The following is a 12,379-nucleotide window of genomic DNA, read 5'->3' on the forward strand; positions in this document are numbered from 1 at the left end:
TTTAGACCATAATTGCTAGATTGCTACACTAATGAAGAATTTTAAATTCTTGGTTGGTAGGTGAAAATTTTGTTCAGTAATGCCCTTGGGATATAACCATTGCTTTTAGCCATTTCTCGTTCCTGAGATTTCTTTATACTGAAGCATGAACTAATTTTAAGATTGACTTCCAAAACTTTATGTGTTCCAGAAAGATATTTCCATTTAATATTCAGTTATTCCCTTTTCTGTGCAGTCAATGCTCCCTCCCTCAATTCCTAACAGCTGTACTCCTTTCACTCAATAGATATTTTGTTAAACAATTGAACTATAACTTAGCTTTACCTGAACAACCAGACTCTTTATTTATTTGTTCCATTATATTCTCAAAACAATTGATTTCTTTTGAGTACAATTTGATTGTTTCAAATTAAATCTTAGTTTAACTTGTAGTTTACTCCACTACCCACTGAGCCAAACCAGCTAGGGCTTAATCACAAAAAAACAACAACAGCCTGTAATTGTTGGAATCGAGAGGCCATTTACTCCATTACCTTGCAGGACATTTAATCTTGTCTAAAACATCCACTGAGAGGAGACATATGGTCCAGGCCAAATGGTCCTTGATTCAAATAGCCCATAATATTTATGTACATGTGTGGTTTATAGGACTAATATATTAAAAAATACTACCATGTTTTATTAGTCTAATACCTACATCGTGGCTGTACTATCATTAATAACCCTTCTTGACTCAGTAACAGGTACCTAACTGGTAATGGCACATGGGTTAGGGAGATGGGTTGGGGTTAGGGACATGCAGAAAAGAGGGTTTATATTAATTATGTATGTTTTGGATAGGACCAACTTTCAAAAACCCTTTGGACAGGATTAGATGCTCACCAGTCCTCCACCAAACTGAAAAAAAAAAAAAGGATTACCAAAACAATTTCAGATGAAACTTTTTGTCTTTCTGTATTTGGGTGACTATTATACATATAAATAACACTTAGAAAATAAGGCTCAGCACTATAGTTCAAAGAACTCCTGTGGAGCACTTACCGTATGGTGATAGGGATGAATGCATTTGTGTTAGTGCTATAATTAGCAGAGAGAGTCAAGCTATTTGGGGAACTTCCACATCCATATGTAACTGTGGGCCTTCCTTCCACAAGAAATAAATGAAGAAACTGTTGTCCAAAATTCTTCTCACTACCTTTAGGAACAAAATTACATTAAATTAGTGAGAAATATAGATTTATTATATTCAATAGCAACCATTCATTCATCAGACAATTCTTTTGTTTCAGGGGTTATGATTTGGTGAAATCATAGGAGTGTTATTAGGTAATTTTTCAATGTAGCAGCACTATATTAGAAATATGCATTTTCCATGGTCTGAAAATAGCATGATGTTAACAGCATTAACTTGACATGAGATTAACATCTGACTCTGTTTACGAATAAATAGATGACTTTAACTATTTTGAAACTCAGTTTCCTCATACTACTGAGTATTGAATAATTTGACTTATTATTTATAGTTTAATTTTAATGTGTTTCATAAAAACAGAAATGATAAATTATAAAGAAAAAAGAAACAATCTCCCTTCCTTCAGCCCATTCTTCATCTCACTATTCTTTTCTATTATGTACACATACATACAAATATTTTTGTAGCCTGATTTTATTTTTAAAACTAGTTAATGTAATAAATAGTTTTATTCATCTTTCTCTTTCACTTAACAATACATTTTAGACATTTTTCCATGTAAGTACATATATTTCTTTAATAAATATTCTTGATTGGAGTATAACTCATACAGAAAAATCACAAATTTTGAGCATATATAGCTCAGTGAATCATCACAAAGTGAATCTGCTCATTCAAATACCACCAATTAAAGAAAAAGACCATTATTTACATTGTCTGAAGTCCTATCAATCACTACTTTCTTTCCTCCACTAATAGTAACCACAATTCTGATGTTTAACAGAATTACTTTTGCTTGATTTTAATCTTCACATTAGTGGGTCATACTGTACATATTCTTTTGTGTCTAATTGGTTTTGCTCAATATTATGTTTGGGAGATAGCATTAATGCTAAAGTTTATTAATTTTTTATTGCTTTAATATTCTATTAAACAAATATTCACAATTCAGTTATTCCTTTTTCTATAGATGGCTATCCCCCTCCCAGTTTTTGGTTATTATTCATAATACTGCTATGACAACCTTGTATGTGTCTCATGGATTGAAGTACATGTGCTTCTATTGTGTGTATAACTAGGAGTTGAATTATTCTGTGAGTATGAATATGATTAATTTAGTAGCTATTGCCAGTTTTCCAAAATGAGGTTTTGATTTAACCTTTTGTCAGCAGTATACTAGTAATTAAGAGTTATAGCTGATCCATATTCTTACAATCACTTGGATGGTCACCTTGTAGATTTTAACTATTCTGTGTTTATTATTGTAGCTTTAATTTTCTTCACATTAGGGAAGTTGAACATATTTTCATGTTTAGTGGCTATTTTTGTATCCCCTTTTGTAAAGTGTCAGTTTTTATTTCTTGCTCATATTTCTGTTTTCCCCCTTATTAATTGTAGAGTTATATCAATGTATAGATCCAATACCTATATCTATATACATACATATGTATGTGTATAGGATACAAGCTCTTTGTAAAATATACATATTAAAAACAACTTCTCCAATTTTGTAGCCTGTCTTGCCAATCTTAAGGGTGAGTTTTGATGAACATATGTTCTTAATTTTAGTGAAGGTCAATTTGTCAATTGTTTCCTTTGTGATTATAGTTAGTACTTTTTATATCATCTATTGGATAAAGCAATAGAATTAAAGATTTAATAATAAAATACAAGTAGCAAATCTATACTAATAAAAGAGTAGTATGCTAATTAGACCAGGAGACCTTCCGGACGACCATCCGGATGTCCTTCCTGACAAAGCCAGCCAGGTGAAGCCACCTGGCAGCGCTCCCAGGCGCCAGCACCTGCGGCTGGCTTCAGCCCGGGAGATGAAGAAGCCACCTGCCCTGTGGTCCTGGGCCACAGCCAGCTGGAGAAGCCACTTGCCCCGCGTCCTGGGGGAGAGGGAGAAGTCGTGTGCCCTGAGGTCCCAGGCTGCAGTCAGCCGGAGAAGCCATCAGCCCTGTTGGCCCGGGCGCCAGTGCCTGCGGCCTGGGAGATAGGTCCCCTCTTCTCCCACTGCAGTCATTACTCCAATATTCCCCTTCTGAATTTCTCTCTGCTGCCCCAACCCAACTCTGCTTTTCATCTGTAGGATAGGGAACAGAGAGAGCAGTATTAAACGCTTACATTTTTAAGCAGGTAAGGTTGGTACTTAAACATAAAAATGGAAAACTAGAGTCCTTAAGGTAACAAAGGCTAGAAAGGGAGGGGACAGGGACAGGGCAAGACATATTACATCTAGCAATCCATGTGGGGACTGAAAACTTTGCAGTGATGACAATCAGTGAAGATATGAATCAACTAAAATAGTTGACAGGGACAATTCTTCCATCTTTGAAAAATCTATATCAAGTCTGTTTAAATAGATTTTCATCTGCATAATATAACACATTCTGACAAGACCACCACCACCAATGTGGTCAGTGTTGTGCTGGTAAATGTTTAACAACTGGCTCTCAATCAAAGAAAACAAAACCCTGATTTATAGTATTGGCCAATTTCTGTGGCATAAATTCTCCCTCCATGGCTGATTTCGGCTGCTAATGTGATGCCACTAAATGCAGAGCTGAGGAGAAACATGCAGAAATACACTATTATATTTTATACCAGAAAGACCCAAAAGATATAATGTCAAGAGTCAGAACAGTAAAGTGTAGTAAATAATTGAGGAGTGATAAATTCAGAGTATGTATTACCTTTGGTTTTAATGTAATTTATTCACTTTTAAGATTATATAATTTAATTTTTAACAATGACCATGTTTAACAACTAGCTTGCAAAATTCCTGAAAATTTGTGAGCCAGTAATAGCAGGCTCCAGCACAATGCTGAGTGGAGTATAATGGTTAAAGGGCATGGCTCATGGATTTGAAATGAGACTCAGCCACTTTTAGGTTTCACTGGTCAAGTTACCTGATCTCTCTATACCTCAGTGTTCTCATCTGTGTAATTATAGGACCTACTGTATAGAGTTATTGCAAAGATAAAATGAAATCTGTGTATGACACAGTACAGTACCTGAAACAATAATTCACTCAATTTGTTATAAACTGTTACTACCTCAATACGTTGTTGACAAAATTACTCTACTCATGCTGAAAGAATGAAATTTTATTGATGACAAAAATATCTTATTTTGCAATCTACATGGAGACAGTCAATTTTGCTTCCTAGGCAGTAGATGGTAATCTACTACTAGAAACTGAAAGGGGAAAAATGACCTCAATCAGTGTGATTGAGGCAAAGTATTATTAGCTGGATCATAAAGCAGAGAGGATGCCATACATTCTCGGATACATCTGCAGTAAGAGGATTCACCTCAGGTATTAATTCTGATCAACTAAGCATCAGACTTAAGATGAATGGTGAGAAGGATTCTGAGGCTGCTTCTAGACTTAGCAGGAACACAAATTTTGTACCAGCATCCTGTGTTTTCTCTAGAGGAGCTCATCATTAAGCCATTGAAGAAAAGCCATTCTGTTGTTTCACTGAAAAGATGCTTGATGATGCATTAATGAAGTGAGAACCTACCCTTTTTTGAAATAATTCTTTATGCTTTGAGGCTGTGTGGTAATTTTTTAAAAATAAATCATGTGTTGTGAGTTTTCTGAATATTTATTCAGAAAATATTCTGAAACTCTTTAGAATATATAATTCTCTAATTTCATTTATCCTAATGAAATAATTGATTGTATATCTTGATTTAATGCAACAAATTGATGAATTTCAGAGGGAAGGGGGTGGACAGGAAGAGATTAACCATAGAACTTATATGTATACGAGAGGCCTGGTGCACAAATTTGTGCACGAGTGGGGTCCCTTGACATGGCCGGCGATCAGGGCCAATCAGGGCTGGCCGACCAGGGGGAGGGACCACAGGAGGTTGGCCAGTGGTGGGGGAGGAGGGACCGCGGGAGGTTAGTTGGCCGGGGGGGGGGGGGGGGGGGGAGGGACCGCAGGAGGTTGGCTGTCTGCAGGAGGTTCTCTGTAGGAGCACACTGATCACTGAGGGCAGCTGCTGCATTGAGTGTCTTCCCCCTGGTGGTCAGTGAGCATCATAGCGACTGGTCAACCGGTCGAGCAGTCAAGTGGTCGACTGTCGCTTAGGCTTTTATATATATAGATATCCATAACCCATGGATAAACAATAGTGCGGTGAAGGCCTGGGGAGGGCGTGGGACAATAGGGGGGAAAAGGGGGCATTTGTATTACTTTTGATAATAAAGATAAAAAATAAAATAAAATATGCTTCCTAGAACAATAAATAACAATCATTACTTGCAAAACAATAGACTCTAGTTTCTAGATATTATAGTCTTTTAGAGAGTAAACCCTATAATTATAAATCTGAAATTTATATGTTCCATATCTATACAGGGTGGGGGCAAAACAAGTTTACAGTTATGAGTAGATGAAACATAGTTTATTCTTGTATTATTATTTCTTAATTATTGTATGAAAAACTGTAATCCTACTTTTGCCCCATCCAATTTATAACATAAATTACTAGTCTCATAAGAAAGGAATAACGTACACTAATAAAAGAGTAACATGCAAATTGACCGTACCTCCGCTATGTCCACAAGCCACGCCCACCAGCCAATCAGGAGTATGCAAATTAACCTAACCAAGATGGCTGCGGCCACGGAGCGAGCAGGAGGCTTGGGTTTCCCTGGCAATGGAGGAAGCCAAGTTTTCCACCCGCTCTGGCCGGCCCTGGCCTCCGCTCAAAGTTACAAAGTTTCAATTATAGAAGATAAATAAATCCCAATAAAAATGGTGGCAGCCACAGAGCAGGAGAGCGCAGGAGAGAGCAGGAGAGAGCAGGAGGATTGGGTTGCCCCCAGCGATGGAGGAAGCCAAGCTTCCTGGCTGGCCCTGGCCTCCGCTCAAGGCTATAAAATTTCAATTATAGAAGATAAATAAATCCCAGATACCAGGGCCTCCGCTTGGGTCTCTGGGGGGTGTGCAAACCACCACAGGCCCCTCACCCAGACAACCCCACACCCCAAGGGAACCTCCACCCTGATCTGGGACACCCTTCAGGACAAACCAGCCGGCCCCCACCTGTGCACCAGGCCTCTATCCTATCTAATAAAAGAGTAATATGCAAATTAACTGTCACTCCAACACACAATATGGCTGCCCCCATGTGTACAAGATGGCCGCCACAAGATGTCCAGCAGGGGAGGGCAGTTGAGATGGACCAGGCCTTCAAGGGAGGGCAGTTGTGGGTGATCAGGCCAGCAGGGGAGGGCATTTAGAGGTGACCAGGCCAGCAGAGGAGGGAAGTTGGGGGTGACCAAGCCTTCAGGGAAGGGCAGTTGGAGGGGACCCAGGCCTGCAGGGGAGAGCAGTAGTTGGGAGGAACCAGGCCTGCAGGGGAGGGCAGTTGGGGGGGACCAGGCCTGCAGGGGAGGGCAGTTGGGGGGGACCAGGCCTGCAGGGGAGGGCAGTTAGGGGTAACCAGGCCTGCAGGGAGGGCAGTTAGGGGTGACCAGGTCTGCAGGGGAGGGCAGTTAGGGGCAATCAGTCTGGCAGGGGAGCAGTTGGGCATCAATCAGGCTGGCAGGGGAGTGGTTAGGGGGTGATCAGGCTGGCATGCAGAAGTGGTTAGGGGCAATCAGGAAGGCAGGCAGGTGAGCAGTTGGGAGCCAGCAGTTCTGGATTGTGAGAAGGATGTCTGACTGCCCGTTCATACGGGCAGATGAACATCCCTCGAGGGATCCCAGATTGGAGAAGGTGCAGGATGGGCTGAGGGACACCCCCTCCATGCATGAATTTCATGCACCGGGCCTCTAGTTTACTTATAAATAGCCAGAGTATCTAATCCTATCAGGATCAGGCCTAAATGGGCAGTTGGACATCCCTTGAGGGATCCCAGATTGGAGAGGGTGCAGGCTGGGCTGAGGGACACACCCTCTGTGCACAAATTTCGTGCACTGGGCCTCTAGTCTATATAATTAAAACCCAGTGGTTGTAACACTGTAACGACCAAAGACTGGTCACCAGGAGGCTGCGTGCATGGCAAGGTGCATGTGGGAGGGTGGGGCTGTGTGCATGGTGAGGCACATGTGGGTGGCCGGAATGTGCATGAGTGGGCAGGGCTGCGAGCGCGGCGGGGCGGCGGGCGGGGCGTGTGCAGGTGGGCGGGTCTGCGAGCACTGCAAGGCATGCACAGGTGGGCAGGGCCGCATGATTTTGCGTGTTAGGCTTCTAGTAATGATATAATACAGAGAAAGGGAAAGTATGATATCTTAGTCAACTTAAAAAAATTTTTGCTTTGCTTGGGTATTGCATTGGGTTGAAATTTTCTAAGCATGAATACTTCTTCACTGAAATACTAAAGATAGAGTATTTATGATTTATATGACTATATGGTTTACCATTCCATTAGAAATGGGTATTTTCTCCATTTGGACTATTATAATGACTACTCCCAAACATCAATGACAATTTGATTTGAGATCCTGTATAAATAAACATTCAGAAGAGATTCATCAGTTGGCCATCAGTTTTAGTTAAAATGAAGTTCAACATCATTCCTTATAAAATGGATAGTGATCAATACAGATATGTATATTAAATCAGGTATATAGTGGCCAAATTTCTAAATTTCCATAAAGTAACATGACTTTCTACCATTTTTCAGAAAAGATATAATACCATACATTTGTATGGCACTTTGTATTTTTCAAAACACTTTTATATACATTTTCTCAAATCTTGTGAACTTGGTCATAGAAATTACATTGCATTATTTATAGTCAAACTAAAACATAGAAAGTTAATTGATTTACCCAAGTTTTACAGTTAGCTCACATTGACTTGGGTTCAAGTCTACCATTGGTCACCTACTGACATTTCGATTTGCCCACAGCAGCAATTGGATGATCTCTTTGTCCCTGGTACCACCTTAATGGCATGAGATAAAAACCGTTCTCTGGGCCTGCACTGAGCTCCCCATTGAACACACATGCTTTTGCTGCACCTTTAGAACTCCTCTCTCCTTAAAGGTTTTATAGTAGCAGTAACACCAGTAGCAACTTAGCAGCATTGCACATGGTAAAAAGAGAGTAGCAGTGGCATCATGAGCAGCAACATGCATTCAGGATGCGGTTAGGATGAGCTAGATAGTCAGTGGAAGGATGGCAATCAGAGATTCTCTGAGGAGCACTGAAGGATTGTGGCAGCAGTCTGGCATGCATAATTAATCATTGGCACATGTGTATTACATGCTGCAGCAGAATGGCTTCTGGGCCAGTTTCTAAAATTGATAGAGAGCATGGTTTAATTTTTCCTAGCCTGTTAATTTTGCTTAACCTGTTAAATAAAAACTGTATTACAAGACTCTTGGTGCCAATGAATCCTCTTCATTTGGATAAAATGAAAACAAAAATTGTACCAATTGTCTATCCCACTTCTTGACATTTAGGAATCCAGGGTTTTTTAGAGTCTAATTATTTTTTCCCTGAATAGATATGTCTATCAAATAGATGTAACATTAATGACAACTTTTACACAAAAACATAGTATCCTGGGCCTGCAACTCCCAAGTGTCCCTTCCAGGCAAGTTATAAGGGGAAAGGGATTCAAGCATTATCTGAATAAGAATTTTATCACTTTCAGAAGATGGTGAAGCAGGTAAATGCATATACTTACTGCCTCCCACAACCACATCAAAATTATAAATGAAATACAGAACCACCATCATCTAGAACTGTTGGAAAGCCGGATGAATGGAAGTCCTACAACTAGAGAAGCAAAGAAGAAAGCACACTGAGACTGGTAGGAGGTTCAGAGGCATGAAACGGGATGGTCTGGCATCCACGTGTGCTGCTTTTTTAATTGGGAGGGAGATCATCTCTGAGGAGGCCGTCCAGAGGAGCAAGGTTTCCCAGCCCCACACCAGATCCCCAGCTCAGGGTCCCAGAGCTGGGAAAAGAAGTAAGAACTATGGGCTATAAAAACCAGTGGGGATTGAGAGTCAGTGACACAGAGGCTGCTGGAGACCCAGCTGTTCCTCTTAAAAGGCCGGCACCATGAACTGAACTTACAAGGTCCCACATCCTCTGAGCTCCAGCACCAGGGCGAGGCTCTGGGGAACACAGATACATATGAGGAGAAACTGGATTGTCTGGCATCTGGGTAGGAACTTGGGCAGCTGGGACCTCCCGATCACAGGGCTGACCAGCAGCCATTTCTGTTTTTTCTGCCCTGGTGATTCCCTAAGACCCCGCCTCATCCAATTTACAACCCCATCCAAGCTGTGTGCAGTGGATTTTGCATATGAATAGTCTGTCCTTGCTCAGGTTAAAATATCTCAAGCAAGCTACAACTGGGTCAGGGAGCCCCAAGCCTATCAATAAGAGGCCCAAGACCTGGCACCAGCACCAGCTTGCCTTGCTTCAGAGCTGGATTTCATCTGGGCACTTCCAAACCCGATACAAAGAGGAGGAATCTGCAGATCTCTCTTTGGCTCCCGCTGGGTGGCCCCAGGCAGTGGCTGACTGTGCACCTCCCTGGATACCCAAGAGCCAGTGTACCCAGTGGTCAGTGTCAGACCATACCAGATTACAACTCTACACATCCATAAGCTACACACTCAAGGGGCAGACTCATTGAGCACCAAAGCCCCACTGAAGCAAGTCCTGCTCCATAAGGGTGTCTCCTGTACAGCAGCTCTCCTACTGTAGTCACAGCTGGTCCCCACAGCCAATTGGCCTGGAGGTCAGTTCTTCCCAGTGACACCAACAGCAATCAAGCCTCAACTACAACAAGACTGTGCTTACAGCCCACAAAGGGGTGCACCTAGAGTTCTCAGCTCAGGTGACTGGGGAGGCTGAGCCACCAGGCCCTATAGGACACCTACTACACAAGGCAACTCTACCAACTCAAGGAGACACAGCACCTCTATCCAATATATAGAAACAAACACAGGGAAGCAGCCAAAATGCAGAGACAAACAAACATGTCACAGATGAAAGAAATGGAAGAAAGCAAACTACTGGGTATAGAGTTCAAAACCACAGTTATAAGGTTACTAAAACATCTTCTGGAAACCTTCACAAAAATGGAAAAGGACCATTAAGAAATTAAGCATACACTGACTGAAATAAAGTATAATATACAGGGATTCAACAGTAGAGTAGAGGATTCTGAGAATCAAATCAATGATTTGGAATATGAGGAAGCAAAAACCACCCAACAGAAGAGCAAAAATAAAAGAGAATCCAAAAATATGAAGGTAGTGTAAGAAACCTCTGGGACAACTTCAAGTGTACCAACATTCACATTATGGGAGTGCCAGAAGAAGAGAGAGAGCAAGATATTAAAAACCTATTTGAAGAAATAATGACAGAAAACTTCCCCTATCTGGTGAAAGAAATAGACTTACAAGCACAGAGAGTCCCAAACAAGAGGCAACCAAAGAGAACCATACCAAGACACATCATAATTAAAATGCCAAGGGCTAAAGACAAAGAGAGAATCTTAAAAGCAGCAAGAGAAAAGCAGTTAGTTACATACAAAGGAATGGCCATACGACTGTCAGCTGATTTCTCAATAGAAACTATGCAGGCCAGAAGGGAGTGGCAAGGAATATTCAAAGTGATGAAAAGCAAGGACCGACAACCAAGATTACTCTTTCCAGTAAAGCTATCATTTAGAATTGAAGGTCAGATAAAGAGCTTCAGAGACAAGAAAAAGCTAAAGGAGTTGATCACCACCAAACCAGTATTATATGAAATGTTGAAGGGTATTCTTTAAGAAGAAGAAGCAAAAGCAAAAGATAAAAAATATGAACAAAAATGGCAACAAATACATACCTATCAATAATTGAATCTAAAAATCAAAATAATTAAATAAGAAATCTAATGAACAGAATAAACTGGTGAATAAAATAGAATCAGAGGCATGGAAATGGAACAAATTGAGGATGCTCAGAGGGAAGGGGTGAAGGGGTGGGAAGAGATTAAACAAAGATCTTATATAGATACTAGAGGCCCAGTTTACAAAATTTGTGCACGGAGGGGGAGTCCCCTCAGCCAAGCCTGCACCCTGTCCAATCTGGGACCCCTTGGGGGATGTCCAACTGCTGGTTTAGGCCCGATCCTGGACCGCTGGCTCCTAACTGCTCACCTGCCTGCCTGCCTAGTTGCCCCTACCTTGCAAACAGAACATTAAGAACTATTCTAATGAAGTGTGTACTCTATTCAGGGCAAGGGTGGAGTCCTGAGGAGGTCGGTGGAATAGAGATGTGAAACACAAGATTATGAGGGGTTTCCTAGTTAGTGAAGACATGTAAGCACAGATTACATGTAAGGGATCTCTCTACTCAGTCCTAGTTCTTGTTACTCCTATTATAAGACCTATAATGGTCAGCTTTGTCATCGAATCATGTACATAGTATCTCTCCACTAAATGGTGAGAAATGGGATGCATATCATCTCTTTTTTAAAATAAATTTTTTTTCCTACTAGTGATTTATTTATTTATTTATTTATTTATTTTTATTTATTTATTTTTAATTCTCACCCAAGGATATTTTTCCATTGATTTTTAGAGAGAGTGGGAGAGGGAAAGACAGAAATATTGATGTGAGAGAAACACATCAATTGGTTGCCTCCTGCACATGCCCCAAGCAGGGCCAGGGCCAAGGAGGAGCCTGAAACCGAGGTATGTGCCCTTGACTGGAATCGAACCTGGGACCCTTCCATCTGTAGGCCAACACTCTATCCACTGAGCCAAACCGGCGAGGGCATCTCTTACTCATCTTTGTATTCCTCCTCACAGTGCCTAGCAGAGTGTGGTGCACTTTCTAGGCGCTCAGTTAAAATTTGTTGAATTTGACTTTTACTGTTGTAAAAAAGATAAGATAAAATAAAAGACCAATCTCTACAAACTAATGAATGGCAATGTATGAATCCATTATCCATGCTTTCAACCCTACTCCCTTTCTTATTCATCTAGAGCAAGCTCCATTGGGAGTTATTAAGATAGCACAAAGATTCCCCCAACATTTTATGGTAGGTATTGTAAAATTGATTAAAACATTTGAGCAAACTCTTTTAAAATATTATCTTTCAATTACAGTTTACATTCAATATTATTTTGTATTAGTTTCAGGTATACATTATAGGTTAGACAATGATTAGACCATCATACACTTTACAAAGTGATCCCC

General features: G+C 40.8%; 1 protein-coding gene across 1 annotated transcript in view; it reads right to left on the bottom strand.

The window, feature by feature from the left end:
• The window catches only part of EYS (eyes shut homolog), a 1,391,558-nt gene that overhangs the window by 287,534 nt on the left and 1,091,645 nt on the right, over positions 1–12,379 (bottom strand). The window contains 1 exon segment of the mRNA XM_054722350.1: positions 1,042–1,195. Within this exon segment, the coding sequence (XP_054578325.1) occupies positions 1,042–1,195 (154 nt within the window).

This window comes from Eptesicus fuscus, chromosome 10 (assembly GCF_027574615.1).
Source record: "Eptesicus fuscus isolate TK198812 chromosome 10, DD_ASM_mEF_20220401, whole genome shotgun sequence".
Taxonomy (NCBI): Eukaryota; Metazoa; Chordata; class Mammalia; order Chiroptera; family Vespertilionidae; genus Eptesicus; species Eptesicus fuscus.